The 16,170-nt window shown below is 41.9% G+C and overlaps 1 protein-coding gene across 2 annotated transcripts in view; it reads left to right on the top strand.

Annotated features, from left to right (window-relative positions):
- The window catches only part of Ism1 (isthmin 1), a 74,686-nt gene extending 58,726 nt beyond the window's left edge, over nucleotides 1-15,960 (top strand). For both annotated transcript variants that reach the window (XM_090351984.1, XM_090351985.1), the window contains exons 4-6: nucleotides 5,224-5,367; nucleotides 8,642-8,731; nucleotides 13,834-15,960. In XM_090351984.1, coding sequence (XP_090208110.1) covers nucleotides 5,224-5,367; nucleotides 8,642-8,731; nucleotides 13,834-14,351 — 752 coding nt within the window. In that variant the 3' untranslated portion in view covers nucleotides 14,352-15,960. The remainder of the gene's footprint in view (nucleotides 1-5,223; nucleotides 5,368-8,641; nucleotides 8,732-13,833) is intronic.
- Nucleotides 15,961-16,170: the final 210 nt, after the last annotated feature.

The raw sequence follows: 16,170 nt of genomic DNA, 5'->3' as shown, positions 1-16,170 counted from the left end.
AACCATTGTATTTCCTCAAACACATCATCCAGTTGTTCAACCAACATTTATTAACATTATGCTAGCTGATAAGAATCCAAACATGAGAGAAATAATCCTTTTTTGAAGAGGATCTCTCCAACTCAAGAACCAAAAGAGAAAATTAAATGAGGGCACACACACACACACACACACACACACACACACACACACACACACCCCACGTATTTGTGGAGCCAAGAGAATTTTCTACTCCTTCTAGCCAAGTTTGTGAAAACTTCAGTTTTCTCAGGTGAATTACTTTTGAACTCAGGACCTGGGCACTGCCTTGGACACTTTGCTCAAGGCTAGCACCCTACCACTTGAGCCACAGTGCCACTTTTGGCTTTTTTCTGTGTATGTAGCAATGAGGAATCAACTCAGGGCTTTATGAACACTAAGCAAGCACTCTATCACTAGGCCACATTCCTGGCCCCTTTCTTTTCTTTTTTCTGTGAAGGGAGTTGACACTGGAGTTTGAATTCAGGACCTCACACTTGCTAGGCAGACATTGTATCACTTGAGCCATGCCTCCATCCCTGTTTTAGGTTTCTCTTTGTCAGTCATGGGACTGGGTGCTGTCTCTGATACTTTTTGTTCAATGCTAGGTTCTTCCACTTTGATCCACAGTGCCATTTCCAGTTTTATGGTGGTTAATTGGAGGTTAAGAGTCTCATGGATTTAACTGCCCAGGCTGTCTTCAAATCATGACCCTTAGATCCCAGCCTCCTGAGTAGCTAGGATTACAGACAAAAGCCCCAGGCTCCCAGCTTAGATAGTTTTGAAATATGGTTTTACTTTTTTCCCTAACACACATCTGGAACATGATCCTCATAGTCTTCCCACCATGACTGGGATGGTAGGTGTATGTCACTGCCCTGACCGTGTAAAATGATGGATTTACCTTTTCAAGTGGCATCATTGAAATCCAGCTCTCAGCCCAGTACACTGTGGACATTTTCTTCCCTTCTTGAACTCTTTGATGTCCCAAACATCACAGAAATGTTCCCAGGAACCGTTCTTTCTTGTCATTGTTATCTCTGCAATTATTGCCACTGACACTCATTTTGTGCTCTAAGCCATACTCCCTATCAGTGAGTGAATAAGAACAAGTGGGTTTTATTATAGCTGGACTCTTGCCCTTAAAATTCACATCCAGACCAAAAAAAATCCTCTTTCTGTCCTTTCATCCCACGAAATATATTTTTAAAAAATCCAATCTATCTAGACCAGTGAGTGAAGGAGGCTACAGGGTGGTGAGATGGCACATAGTTTTTCTTGAAAGGTTGATTGTTTCCTTTGCTACCATCAATTAACATGATTGACAAGGGCAGAAAAATTAAGGGATTCTTTCTGTGTGTGCTGGTACTAGGGCTTGAACTTAAGGCCTGGGCATTGTCCCTTAACTTATGTGTGGTCAAGACTCATGCTCTATTTCTTGATCCACGCTTTCCTTCTGGCTAATTTCTACCTTTGTTGGTTAATTGGAGTTGGCTCCACAGACTTTCCTACTCAAACTGGTTTCAAATGGCGATCCTTGGATACAGCTCAGCTTCGTGAGCACTCAGGATTACAGGCATGAGCCACTGGCACTCATGCCTAATTTTAAAGCAGTCCTTTACTTAAGAAAATAAATTAAAAGTAGAGCTATGACTCAAGTGGTAGACCAGTAGCCTTGAGCAAAAAAGTCGAGGGACAGTTCTCAGGCCCTGAGTTCAAGCCCCAGGACTGACACGTGCATGCAAAAAGGAATCTGTTAAGAGAACTAAAAAAAAAAAGTATAAAATATTAAGGAGTTTTGCTCAAAGGGTACAGTGCTTCCTGAGCAAGAAGCAGCCCTGAGTTTGGTGAATAGATGGGTTCTCCTGCATTTACCTGTGGCTAGTCTGGAGTGTTCGTCTGGGCTAAGCTGGCTTCACTGCGTCTGGATAGTCCCCAGCTAGAGAGCTAGGGATGCTAAGGTGGCTGGAGCTTCTCTTTCCCAGGTCCTTCTTCCTTTGAGGTGTTCTTCACCAGGTGGTGCAAAGGTTCCTTACAGCTGGAGGGGGTCAAGCTCTGAAGTATGAGCATTTTCCAAAGCTGTACATCTCTGCATTCCTATTGGCTGATGGATGTCATGTGGCCCAGGTCAATGAGAAAGGAGTAACCAAAGAAGTAAATATAAAGAAATTATGGGACATTGATTATGTGTGCGTGTGTGTGTGTGTGTGTGTGTGTGTGTGTCCATATGTAATCTGACACCCTATTAGCATTTAATCATTCAGATGCGCAAAATCAAAGCAAGAAGTAAACCCATGCATGGATATTCATGTGTCGTCTAATGAGTTTAATGGTGAAAGCTCAAAGCTTAGGGACGTTTCCCCAGATTAACTCTTTGTTACTATAATGTGAGGGAAATGCTGGAAGAGACTTCTGGATGTTTGAGGGAGGCCCCATTGCTTTGAGGAAATCAAGCAAGACACTATTTGGCATAATTTGGATTATATCTTGTGCCGGGTGATGTGAATTCTATTTCTATGAATTAGTAAGTTTTAAACATTGAAAAACTCACTCACTCTCCCCCCCCCCCCATTTTAGGAGCATAAAATCGCAGTCTCCATTCAGGGATATTGTTGCTTTAAATAAAACCCAGCCCCATTGATGGGTGCAGAATGTGATTGAAGGTGTGGACATGTGGTGTAATGCCCAGTACCTGGACGCTCTTACTATCAAGCTTACAGCTCCATGAGTGTTCCAAGCCTATCTATGGTAGCTTGGTGAGGGGCAGGAGGGGCAGATGATCGAGAGGTAATAGATGACAAAATTCTCAGAGGAATTAGTAGCTGATTCACCTCGACGGATTTTCCTTTTGGAAGCAATTTGTGTCTCCAGGCCTACAAGACAGAGGCCAGTAAGAAGAAGAGAAAGCCCAGTTCCCTTACATGAAGCAGTAGTTTTGAACAGCTGAAGTTAAAAAAAATTATTTTTAAACAAAAATTAGGGGCCCTAGGGGCAAGTGAGATGTGAGCAAATTCTCCACTGGACTTCACAAAGAAGGCACTAGCAGGAAGTACCTCCCACACTCAGATTCCGCATCATGATGGGCGAAAACTCAGCAGCCCATGGCTTGCCCACAGAGTATTCAGAGTGAATGCCATGTAAACAATAGCCTGAGAGGCTGGCATGGAGCCCGTGGTTCAGGTGGAAACGTGTGGATGGCATTCTTGCTGGGCCTTTGCAATAACAACCACCTCAACCTGTCATGGATAGAGCATACCCTTTTCCTAACAAGGCACATGCCTACGGACCTAATATTTGGCACCCACAGAAGCCCCATGGCTATTGGAAGATGGGCTAAGATCTGGAGAAATTACAACAGAGTAGAGGTGCTAAAGAAAGAGCCTCGCTTTAGAGATTTAGAGTGTGGTGCGAGAGCCCAAGCTTTCCTCTGTTAAACTAATGGCCTTGTACATGCTTCCCACCTCCTGCAAGGACTCCTTTCTTCTGATAAGGAGAAATCTGTCTCAATACTGTTCCAATCGCTCCCACTCATCTCCCACTGCCACCCTCCCGTCCTGGTCTACCATCTCATTCAGCAACATCTAACAAATTCTGTAAATTACTCATTCGTACATGCATTTTTTTTTACTTCACTGTCAGACTAGAATACTAATTCCACCAGGGTAGGTGTCATTGAGAATTTTTTTTAATGATATATCCTACATACTTAAATTTTTTGTTAAGAGAGAGAAGTGGGTAGATACATTCATAATACTCAGTGTATAGGTGTGAAAAATGAAACTAGGTGAATTGAGGAAATGGGTGGGGTTGGAACGTAGAGAAAGAAGGAGGGAAGGAATGACATTGACCGCATGCATTGCATTCCCAAACTGGCATGTTGAATTGCAACCCCTTTGTACAACTACTTAAAGATGATTTAAAAAGAAAAAAAAACAAATTTACAAGCTATGCTGTTTTTTTTAACGCACTCAACATATGAGAGTGAAATGAATATTCATTTTATGAATATTGAACAATAACCTCAAAAGATATTTCTAGTTTTACCATGAATGTATCAGTTATCTACTAATACAGAACAAACCATTGTGGACCATGTGTCTTAAACCAGCAGCTGTGTGTGTGATGCCAGTGACTCATGGCTATTTTCCTAGTTACTGAGGAAGGCTGAGATATGAGAATCAAAACGCAAAGCCAGCTCAGGCAAGAAGGTCCTTGAGACTCTTATCTTCAATTAAGAACCCAACACAAAAGCTGGAGCTGTGGCTCAAGTTATCACTAGCCTTGAGCAAAAAGCACTTAGGTCCTGAGTTCAAGCCCCAGAACTCATGCAAACACATGTGTTCATGCATGCGCGCACGCGCACACACAGACACACACTCACACACACACACACACACACACATACACTCACTCAGAGCAGTTTATTATTTTTCGAGATTCCCTGAGTTGAGGATCCAGATAGGGTTATTGGAAAATCTGTGTACTCGATTGCATCGCTATATTCAGCTTCCATTGGGAAAACTTACTCCTTCTTCCAATGTCTTTGTGGTTCTTCGTGGGGATTCTCATCTAGGACGTGTCAAAGGTTTCGCTTGAGCTTCTCTTACAGTGTTTGGGTTTCCCTGAGCAAAAAACTGTAGGCTATCAGCAAACATAGTGTGGTAGCCTTGAGCTGAAGAGCTCAGGGACAGCGCCCAGACCAAGTTTACGAGTTCAAGCCCCATGACCCCTTCCCCTAAAAAAATAAATAAATAAAAATTTAAAAAAAAAACTGGAAGCTATCAGGCCATAAGATCGAAAGCTACCTGCCCCTTCTCCTTCTCCATCCAAAGATGGTGGAGACCACCTACTACATTATTCCATGGCCTGACTCTGCAGCCTGTGTACACCCTCAATAAGAATTTCCTGAAGTCAAGTCCTAGCCAGGTACCAACCATCAGAGTGCCCTAAACTCCATCTTCACATCTTCACAGAGCAGAGTCCTGAAATTTGCCTAGGACCTGCAAGCCTTATAGCTCTAACTGTCTGTCCCCTTTTCCCCTCAGACACTGAGGACAATGGAGATGGACAAATGGAGGGCAATGACAGCAACTCTCAGGGTGGAGCTTTTCTCAGCTGGGACCCTTGAGACAGAACTCTTTGGGCAGGGATTTAGGAGTCAGAACTCTAGGGCTTTTGGTGACCTTCTGTCTGGCTCCCTTCCAGATTCCACGGATGGTGAAGGTGACTGGAGCCTGTGGTCTGTCTGCAGCGTCACCTGTGGGAATGGAAACCAGAAGCGCACCCGTTCCTGTGGCTATGCATGTACTGCAACAGAATCTAGGACCTGTGACCGTCCAAACTGCCCAGGTGAGTTTCCTTAGGACTGGAGCTCCATCGTTAAAGGAAAGCTTTGTTCTTCATATTTAAAAACTGAGGGACGTTTTTCTTTCTTCTTTTAAAACGTGTTTTTCATATTGTAAGTTGTCGGTAAGTGGTTGTACAAAGGAGTTTCTATTCCACATGTTCGTGGAGGAGTACAACGCATCTTGATGGGTACCCCTCCTTCCATCATTCTCTTTTCATCTGCCTCAAATTGTCTCTTTAAAACCATTTCCTGATGAGACCTCTGATGTGACTAAGACACCATAAGCTTCATACCTGAATGGATCAATGGCTATCTGCAAAAATACCCTACTTAATCCTGATAGCAGAGCTTCTGAAGGCTTGGCAGGGTAACACTGGAGAAACTTGGCATTCCGTTACGACTTCATGCTACATTGTCAGCACTTTCTACATTAAAATTATCGCCAGTCTCATAAGAGAGCATATCAAGAGAGAATTATTGTGACTTATTCTTAATGGTATGTCAAGCTATGGTGAGTGGGCCAAGTCTAACCTGTGACCTAGCTATATGTAGCTTATTCAGTTATAAAGAGAATAGGGAGAGAAGGAGGAAGAGGAGGCAGACAAGCAGACAGGCATCCAAGATCATTTGTAGCCCATAAAACCTAAACTATGTACCCTGGGACCTTTTACATAAAAGCTTATCAACTCCTGGCCTATAGTTTTACCAGATGCTCTCATTGCCAGGTAGAATCTAGAATCCAACCTACAATAACATCTTAGGCCCTTTTCAAAAAAAAAAACCCACACATTTCAAAGGGTTCATTTGATAGAAATTTCAGAGACAGAAAATCTAATCCCTACCTCCCAGACTTCCTTTTTCTACCCTTAGACATTCTATTCTCAAACCCAAGACATTTGGAACAAAACACAAGTTGAAACACAAAGAAGTTTCTGAGGAGAGAAGAGTTATTGGTCACAATGAGTGCATATGCCAGCTAACGTGCATGCATAGAAAATAGGGCTGAAATCGAAGAAGTAGCGGTTCCTGGCTTTGTGTCAACCATGAAGTTTTCTAAAGTGTGGAGCAACTACCAAGATGCTTTCTTAGACCTTTCCCATGCTCGTTGTGGTGAATTGAATTGGAAGTCTTGCCAGTGCATTTAGATAGCTAAGAACAAACTAACAAATTAATAATATGAGGAGGGAGAAGAAAGGATAGGAAGATATCAAGGAAGGAAATTATGAAGAAGTGAAGAAATGAAATGTATAGAATATGAAGAAATGAATAAAGAAAATGATGAAGATGATGAGATGAAGCAAATGAAAATTAACATTACCTGGGCAGATCTATGTATGGAATTCTGTGTAGCATATGTGAAACCCTGGGTTTGATTCAAAGGAAGGAAGGGAGGAAGGATAGGAGGGAGGGAAGGAAAGATTCAAAAAACGAAGATGAAGATGAAGGAGTGAAAAGAGAAACATGAAAAAAGTGGTAAAGAATAAAGATTTTAAGCACTTTAGTATGAAGCAACTTCTCATAACCTTTATGTGCATTATTTCATTAAATCCTCCCAATAACCTTATGAAGTAGGAATTTATTATGCCATTTGGCATCTACAAAAACTGAGACCAGAAGCAAATTTTAACTGTGGAATTTGAATCCAAGGTGATTTGGGGATTTTAGGCTTCCTAGAATCTACATTCTTAACCATTAAACTCTTCTGTCTCTACCAGATAACAAACATGTTGGCCTTAGGCACAAACAGATATGGACATGTATATAGAAATAAGGACTATCCCATCTGAAAGCCATATACATCCCTAAAAATCATTTGTCATGATAGGACAAACATTTATGTTTTTATTGGCTACCCTCTGCCCATCTGCCTGTATTGATAGTTTTGTACGGCCAGTGGTGGTGGTATAAATTTCCAAATGTCCCTTGGCAAAAAATAAAAGTTCCCTGCTACAGAGGGTGTGGGGGTTGTTTTGGTTCGGTTTTCTTCCAGAGCTAGTATCCAGACTCATGGCCTGGATTTAGATGATTTCTTGTCAGGAAAGGCTCTTAGTCACCACATTGAGTGGGGTTTGGGGGGCACGGGGGGAAGAGATACTGCTGAAATTAGCATGAACAAGAGCCCTGTCCTCGTGCGCTCTACTCATCTGTCTTGCTTTCCTTCTATCCTTTTGGCCTTTCCACTTCTATTCCTTCCACCTTTCCAGGTTTCCTTTGGGTCAGGGGATATTTCCTTCCTACAGGATCTCTGGTTTGATTTTCAGCTTTACCAAAAAGAATCAAAGAACAGAGAAGGTCACCCTGGCCTGGTAGGAATTGCACTGTAAAAGTATGTCCCCTCAATCATCCTTATGAATATGTTGTGAGGAGCCTCACCTAAAATCAGAGGAAGCTCTTGGAAATCAAGTCATGCCCACAAGGGAAACTAGAGCTCTCCAACCAAAGTTCCATGGTCCCCCACTCCTTCCTCTTTCTAGCTCACACAGGTAAAGGGAGCCACATGGTCAGTTTCAATGGGAAGCTTGGGGAAGCTGGGAAATTTGAAGCAAGCTAAGCGTAATTCCTTAGAACAAATGATGAACAACCCGCTTACTCTTCTGAAGCATCTCCTGCAATGTTCCAAGATCTAGGATGTGAGATGTTTGGTCTTTGGCTTTGGACCACTGCATTCTCAGACAGAGCTAGATAAATACTGAAGGGAGAAGTGAGAGCTGCTCTCAATGGTTACTTTACACAGAATTCATTTAACTCATTCATCTCTGCAGGAGAAGACGCATCACATAGTTCTTCTCATTTTACAGACATGAAAACCAAGGCATACAAAGATGAAATGGTTTGGCCAGCTTTACACAACTAGTAATGATGTAATTGTCAGCCAGTTACTGAAGACAAGACACATTAACTAGTTCTACTCCTTCTGGTTTAGTTTCTCCCTCTGATGTCAACAGTTAGCAACCCTGATACGCACCCCCCCCCCCACACACACACACACACATACTATCCAAGTCTCATGCCCAGGCTGAGTGAGCAAGATCCTGAGGAATTTGTTCAGGCACATTTGGATCTGATTTCATGCTGCCAGTGTTATCTGGAGTTTTAATATATTTTATGCACTACTACCTGATTTTTACTGTTTCCTCTACTGGCAGGTTTCTGCCTAGAGTAGGAATGAGTACAAAAGGAGCTTTGTTTAAAATGTATTTGTTTTTGATTTGAGGAGGGGTGGGTTTTTTTCCATATAACTAAGAGGGGGAAAAATGTGCTCTTGTCTGTGTTTAGGGATCGAAGACACGTTCAGGACAGCAGCCACTGAAGTGAGTCTGCTTGCAGGAAGCGAAGAGTTCAATGCCACCAAACTGTTTGAAGTTGGTAAGGAGATTTTTTTTTTGTTTTCTTTTTCATCCAAATATTGATTTAATGCTTTGGAGATTCCTTTTGCCTGTCTAATGCCATCCTTGGATCCGTGGCAATATTTTGTTTTCTTCTTTTGTTTTCTTGTGCATTGAGTATACTAAGAGCAAGAAAAAGCAGAGCCCTCCTTGGTTTCCTCCCACCTCCAACAATCTGAGCCATTCCCAGAGTGAGCACCTGCTCTACTCTCTCCCCTTCACGTAGGATCAGCCCATCCGAGGACCTCACACCCTGAGGAGCCCATTCTCCCTGAGCCTCCCTGAGCACCCCCAGTCAAAATCAGTTCTTCACTACAGGAAGGGAAAGGAAGAAGGGGAGATTGTTCTCAATAATATGTACATTCCTCCCCTGCAATAATTTTCCATAAACTTTTGGTATGTTCTGCTCTCGTCCTCACCTTCTAGAATGTACTAACCCAAAAACATTAGACAGGAAAAAAAGCAACTTCTAAAGCACAAGCCTGCTTCTTAAAAATATGTATCTATTATTTATTTTTATTTTGTTTTCTCTTTATCATCCTTAAGTAGCTGTACAAAGGATTCTGGTTCAACATATCAGGTTAGGAGTGCAATATATCTTGATCAGTGTCTCCCCATTTATCATTCTTCCTTATTTCTACAGCCCCACCCAGCCTCTCCATTTACCTATGTCCATTTTCACATATAATATTGTGTCTGTTCACCTACATTTTCTCTCTCCATTCACAAGCTACCTTTAAAAAAAAATACTGGCTGGGAGCCTGGCCTAGTGTAGAGTGCTTGCTAGCATGCACAAAGCCCTGGGTTCAAGTCCTTGGTACTACATACAGAGAAAAAGCCAGAAGTGGTGCTGAGGCTCAAATGATAGAGCACTAGCCTTGAGAAATCCCAAGGACAGTGCCCTGGCCCTGAGTTCAAGCCCCAGGACTGGCAAATAAATAAGTAAGTAAGTAAATAAACAAATAACTTCCTAGCCTTAAGTTACCTCCCGTGGCACTTCTTTCTGCCCCCTAAAATTCTTTCTTGACCCCTCCACTTTTGCCCTGCCTCTCCAGTCAAAAGTAAGCTAGCCTAAGTCCTTTTTTGTTTCATAGCCCAGCTACTTGTGATGTAACTAAGTAAGCATCCTTAAAGTACTAGTCGGATCTAGCAAGGATCGACACAGGACATTCTATTTTTAAAAAAAAGGAAAGTTCATAACAAAGAAGGCAAACTGATGCCAGCTGAAGAAACCAAACCCGGAAACAGAGACAACATCAGAATACAGTAGGGAGCAGTGAAGACTGTGACAAAATGGAATTCCCATGCTTCACTCAAAAGGGTCAGCCATGACTTGACCATCAGTACTGCCAGACCTTCTGGTTTTCTAAGAGAGAACAGAAGTCTGGGTTCTGCTAGTACAGCTCCATTTTTACAATCATTTGTTTTAGAAAACAAAGATAACCAAACACACAAACTGGAGGCAATTTGGAAACTGTCCATTATCAAGGGTTCTACCTCACTTCCCCTCTAATACATGCTACCACATTGCATGTAACAGGAGCCTTCTACAAAAATGATACCGCATTTACATAAAGCTTTAAGAGGCATAAATTTCATATGAAATAGAAGTACAGCGAAGGTGGTCAATGAGGTCTCCTCATCTCACATTCCAGAAGCAGGCAGCCTCTTGCCTTTTGAAGAGGACGAATCCACTTGCACAAGGCCACACCCTTGTGGTAGAGGGCAGCAGGGCTGAGCGCCCATGCTTCCATCAGGATCCAGGCAGAAAAGAATGTGACTCACTCAAATAGGGGATGGGGGAACATTTGGTAAAAAGACAGCTTGCAAGGTGGATGGAAACCAAGAAAGAGCCGTACAGAAGACCAAGACTAGCAAGGGGGGAGGGGTATTTGCCACTGCTGATCTGAGGAGGACTAAGGAAGGAGAAGGAACAGACCCAGGAGGGCCTCCAATCAGCAGTCCTGGCTCTCAGAAGGATGAAGCCAGTGTACTACATAGTTCAAAAGATCTGAGGACATAGGCCTCAACCCCTTCCTCTGGCCTGTTGCCAGATCCTCCCTCCCATCCTCCCATTCGCTCAATCCAGCTAGAAGTCTGGGGTCAGCATGATGTGCTCCACATAGATCTCCCATCCAGGGTGAACCACAAGTGTAAGATGGGGACATAGAAGAGCAGGTCACAGATGAGAAAAACTGGATTTGCACAAGGGCAAGATATTTGATGCAGAATGGCCTTATGTTATTTTGACTTACAACATGGCATAACACAGGAATCACCTCATAGATAGGCAGAACTCCAATGAGTTACTATTTGTAAAGCTTGAGAACATGCCCATGCACTGAAGAAGCTGCATAAATTTGCTACACTATATAGTCAAGTCAATGGCTGTCTTGTGGGTCCATGAACTATAGTGACTGCTCACCTCAGATGAGAAATGCAAAGTCACGGTCTGTGGCCTTGAGAATGGTGTCTCCAAAGACACTGCCCATTCAGAGAGATCCTGAAGGCTTCCTAGACACTGCCTTGCTTGGGATGTTCATTGTGTCAGGAAATTGCAGTTGTAACTCAGAACTGAAAGATTCCTCAGCCTATCACAGCTGTCCTCATTCTGTATACTGCACACTGTTCTTGCACTCCATATCACCTCCCATTTATTCTCCACCCGAACTTCTTAAGAGAACTACTATTTTATACCCCTTTAAAAAAAAGCTGAGTAATCCTATCTTACTTACCAGAGGCTGAGACCTGAGGATCATGATTTGAAGTAAGCCCAGGCAAGAAAGTCCGTGAAACTCTTATTTCCAATTAACCCACAAAAGCCAGAAGTGGAGCTGTGGAGAAAGTGGTAGAGCATTAGCCTTGAGTAAAAAAGCTAAGAGATGATGCCCAAGTCCTGAATTCAAGAAGACTCAGTGATCACACACACACACACACACACACACACACACACACACACACACACACACACACACACACTACTGTGTGGTCACCAGAAAGGCCTTTGGTGGAATGACTAGCTAGCACTCAAGCCACATCTCCACTTCCAGCAATTTCTATGGATAATTGGCTACAAGCATCCCACAGACTACTGCACAGGCTGACTCTGAACCACGGTCCTCCAACCTCAGTTTCCTGAGTAACTAGAATTACATACATGAACCACTGGTACCTGGCAACACTATTTTTAGACAGGGTCTCACTATATATTTCAGGCTAGCCTTAAACTCATGATCTTCCTGCCTAGCTTCTTCAGTGTTTGGTATATAGATGTATGCCACCACTGTAAATGCTATTGCACTTCTACAAGCACCAAGTTTTGGTATTAACCTCCTTTTCACACACCCACGTATACATTCTACATTGTTGGCTTCCTAGCATATGTCTCCTCTTTTCTGCTGTAATTCACTAGGGGAGACCCTACTGGAGTGTGAGCCATGTGGGCTTTAGAGTGGCTTCTCATGGCCTAGAGCATTTCCCAGTTCCTTATCAGTCTGCTTAGCTGCTTACAGTAACACTACCTCCTAAAAGTTATTAACTCTTCCAGCATCCCAAGCATTTAACACACGGACCTTTGGCAGATATTTATAATCCCAATCACAACAGTGGAGAAAGGGAAGAGTCGATCAGAGAATTTTTACCCAGAAACTACGAGTTCCAGAAGAGGACCCTTAAGGAAAAGTTAGGTTATGAGTGAGGCTCAAGGTATATTACAATCCAAGGGTTTGAAGAATGGAAAGAGAAGCTTGCTCAAAATTTGATTAAGTGGTGTTTTGTTCTGATTCATCAGTGGAAATATCATTCTGCTCATCATTTCTAAGCAAAGTAAAGTGAAAGAGCTTTACACCTGAGCTTATTACAGGTAAATGGAGATGAGATAGAGATACAACCACTGGTCTCACCAAAGTTCTCTGAAGAAAAGAGATCTTGTGTTTAACATTTTTCCATAACACAGATGGATGCAAAAGCTCTGTGTGTGTGTGTGTATGTGTGTGTGTGTGTGTGTGTGTGTGTGTGTGTGTGTGTTTTGGTATAGGAAGAAACATTCTTCACCATGACTATTTTCCAGGATGAAGTTCATTTAGTAACATTTGACGTTGTCATTGAAGGGAAAATTATTTTTTATTTTTTTATATTTTTTATTGTAGTTAATAGAAGGGTTACATTATATTCACCAGATAGAAGGTGCATTACTTCACATACATTGATACCCTTTCTCATGTCTTGGTCCCCATTCCCCTCCCTCCACCCTAGCCCCTCATCTTATTTTCTGAAGGGAAAATTATAAAGAGGGTTTTCTATAGTTTTCCTGGCCACAGTGAGATTTAGCACCTGCTTTCACACCAGTTTTCCTGGTACTGTATTGACTATATGTGGAATATCTCCCTCTCCTGTCTCATTTTTCCGTTCCATGTTGGTGATGCTTTTAACCATCTCCCAAAGAACCATTTTCACTGGAATCTGAATTACTCACTGATCCTTGAATTATTGTCGATTGTGTTATTAAAAAGGCTTTCATTTTCTAGGGAAAAAATGCTATTTTCTTTACTGTTGTTTGCTTTTATGCCACTTCTGGGATTTGAACTTAGGGTTTGGTCACTATCCCTGAGCTTTCTTTTTTCTTTTCTTTTTTCTCAATATTAATGCTCTACCACTTGAGCCATAGCTCCACTTCTGGCTATTTGGTGATCAGGTGGAGATTTTCTTGCCTGGACTAGCTTCAAACCATAATCTTCAATTCTCAGCTTCCTGAGTAGCTGGACTTACAAGAGTGAGTCCCCTCATTTTCCTTTTTGTTTGTTTATTTGTATAGTTGATTGGTTTGTGGGGATTTTGAATTATACATACAAATTGGGCAAATATAATGATAGTAAAATCCAGATGATAGAATCTGGGTAGTCATTAGATAAGTACATTGGGAAGATATATGTCAACAAAGACATTTCCAGATTGAAGGGAAATGAGGATACTCCATGTGGCTAAGTACTTTCAGGTACTTGTAGGGTTTGGGAAGTTGTTGACTCCAATGTCACACTGCCAGTTGGTTTTGCATATGATAAACTATTTTTTTTCCTTTTTTAGACACAGATAGCTGTGAACGATGGATGAGCTGCAAAAGTGAGTTCTTAAAGAAATATATGCACCAGGTGATCAATGACTTACCCAGTTGTCCCTGCTCCTATCCCACTGAGGTGGCCTACAGTACCGCAGACATCTTTGACCGGATCAAGCGCAAAGACTTCCGCTGGAAGGATGCCAGTGGCCCCAAGGAGAAGTTGGAGATCTACAAACCCACAGCTCGATATTGCATCCGCTCCATGCTTTCCCTAGAGAGTACCACCCTGGCAGCCCAGCACTGTTGCTATGGTGACAACATGCAACTCATCACCAGGGGCAAAGGGGCAGGAACGCCCAACCTCATCAGTACAGAGTTCTCAGCAGAGCTCCACTACAAAGTGGATGTCCTGCCTTGGATTATCTGCAAGGGTGACTGGAGCAGGTATAATGAGGCCCGGCCCCCCAACAATGGACAGAAGTGCGCAGAGAGCCCTTCAGACGAGGACTACATCAAACAGTTTCAAGAGGCCAGGGAATATTAAAAAGAAAGGGATGAGGTGAAGAGTCACCATCTCTGGTTTGGGAATACAAGCACCCTGCACTGATTTGCTGATTGTAGCCCAGTTCTTTTTATTTGCCTAAGTGTATATTTGTATAGATCATATTTGTATTTTTATAAATTACATAAGCGTGTGCAGCAGGCCTAGGAGACTGCCAGGTCCAGTGCCTACAGACCTCCAGAGAGGGCATTCTGGGGCTCTGGACAAATGGATGGGGACAACCAATAAGCCAGAAGAGGGTGCTGGTTGCCTTGGTGTGTGCGGCTCAGTTTACATCACCACCTAGTGTGTCCAAGAGAAGCAATGGAGGAAAGAGATGGAAATTATAAACATTATAAGCCATTTTTATCTATAACTTATTTAATATGAATGTGACTTAAAACTTAACCTTTTCTCTGGAGTTATCCTTGTGAGACTAATCACGTCTGAGAGTTCAGAAAGAAAGGGGAAGGGGAATGGAAGAGAAAAGGAAATTTGCAATGATTTCCTTAATAAAAGGAATTATACCATGGAGATGTATTCAAGTTGAGAAAATTCCCTCCTTAAATTTCATTGTGGGTAGCTTGCCTTCAGCCTTAAATTCCAAATTCTGTGACCTCAGACTAGGCAGAAGGTATGGTGGTAGATAGGCATTTAGGGAGTCAAACGCATCTGAGGCCCAAATAAAAGTAGACTTTATAATAAAAGCCCCAGTTTGGCACAATGCTACAAGTCTACTAAAAAATGCCTCCCAATGGTAGAATTTCTGCTTACATGTTAATAGGTCCATAAGAATTCAGAAGTTCAGACAGAAGAGCAAAAGGTAGCACTTTTCCAAAGAGAAAAAAATTTTGTCTGTAAAAAAAATTATTAATCAATTTTTCTATATATTCCCAGTAATTGAATATGAAAATGGAGAAAGGCTTGGAAATCTTCATTTTTTATGTCTAAGAAAGAAGAAAATTTGCATTATTTTTGTAAAGTATTTATTGAATCTTTGGGTCACTTCCATCAAGCAATGGTGAATGACCTGGTTCTGTGGGATAGGTCGTAAGGACAAATAAAGAGTTGGTTCTTATGCAATCTTTTACTTGCAAAACTCCAGGAAAAGAAAATATATAATAAACTCATACTAAAACATGTTACTTGCATCCTTGGTTTATGATAAAGATACTACAAGCAACTTTGTAAAAACTTAAAAATTAAAAAAAAAAAAGCAAGACTTTGAGGTAGGGGAAAGAGAAGTTCAACTCAGGTGGGAATGAAAGGCCCATTGATTGACATGATGGTGGCTGGTATAAATTATAACATCATTGGCACCAAAAGTGTCTGCCCAGCCCCCACGTAACTGAAATTTATTAACACACATGTGGCGTTTTGCCCACCCAGAGCTTAAGTCAGAGCAAAAATTTTAAGACAGCTCGGGTGAACAAGGCCACTTCCAGACTAAATTCTGAATAGCAAATGGAACATGTGAATTATTCCTTTTCCAGATGAGAAAACTGACTCAGGAAACATAGACCTTCTTGGAGCTCACCTTACATTTCCTAGCTTAGTAGTCTTTCCAATATAGCACAGTTTCCTGACATATTTTTGATATATTTAATCCCCTTGACTCTACACATATGTTCTGATAAAATCCTGCGCTTTGGGAAAGACTTTATCTGTCACACTTTAGAATAAATTGCTTACTGATGTTAGTGAATAATTGGGTATTAGGTGTGTATCTAATTGTGGGAAGAGAATCCTTATTCACACCTGAAAGAATGTGAAAAACTGAATAGAGAGAGAATAAATGATACCAGATATCAAGGTAGCATAT

This window comes from Megascapheus bottae, chromosome 18, assembly GCF_031878675.1.
Source record: "Megascapheus bottae isolate mThoBot1 chromosome 18, mThoBot2.hap1, whole genome shotgun sequence".
Classification (NCBI taxonomy): Eukaryota; Metazoa; Chordata; class Mammalia; order Rodentia; family Geomyidae; genus Megascapheus; species Megascapheus bottae.
This window is presented reverse-complemented; position numbering and strand designations above follow the sequence as displayed.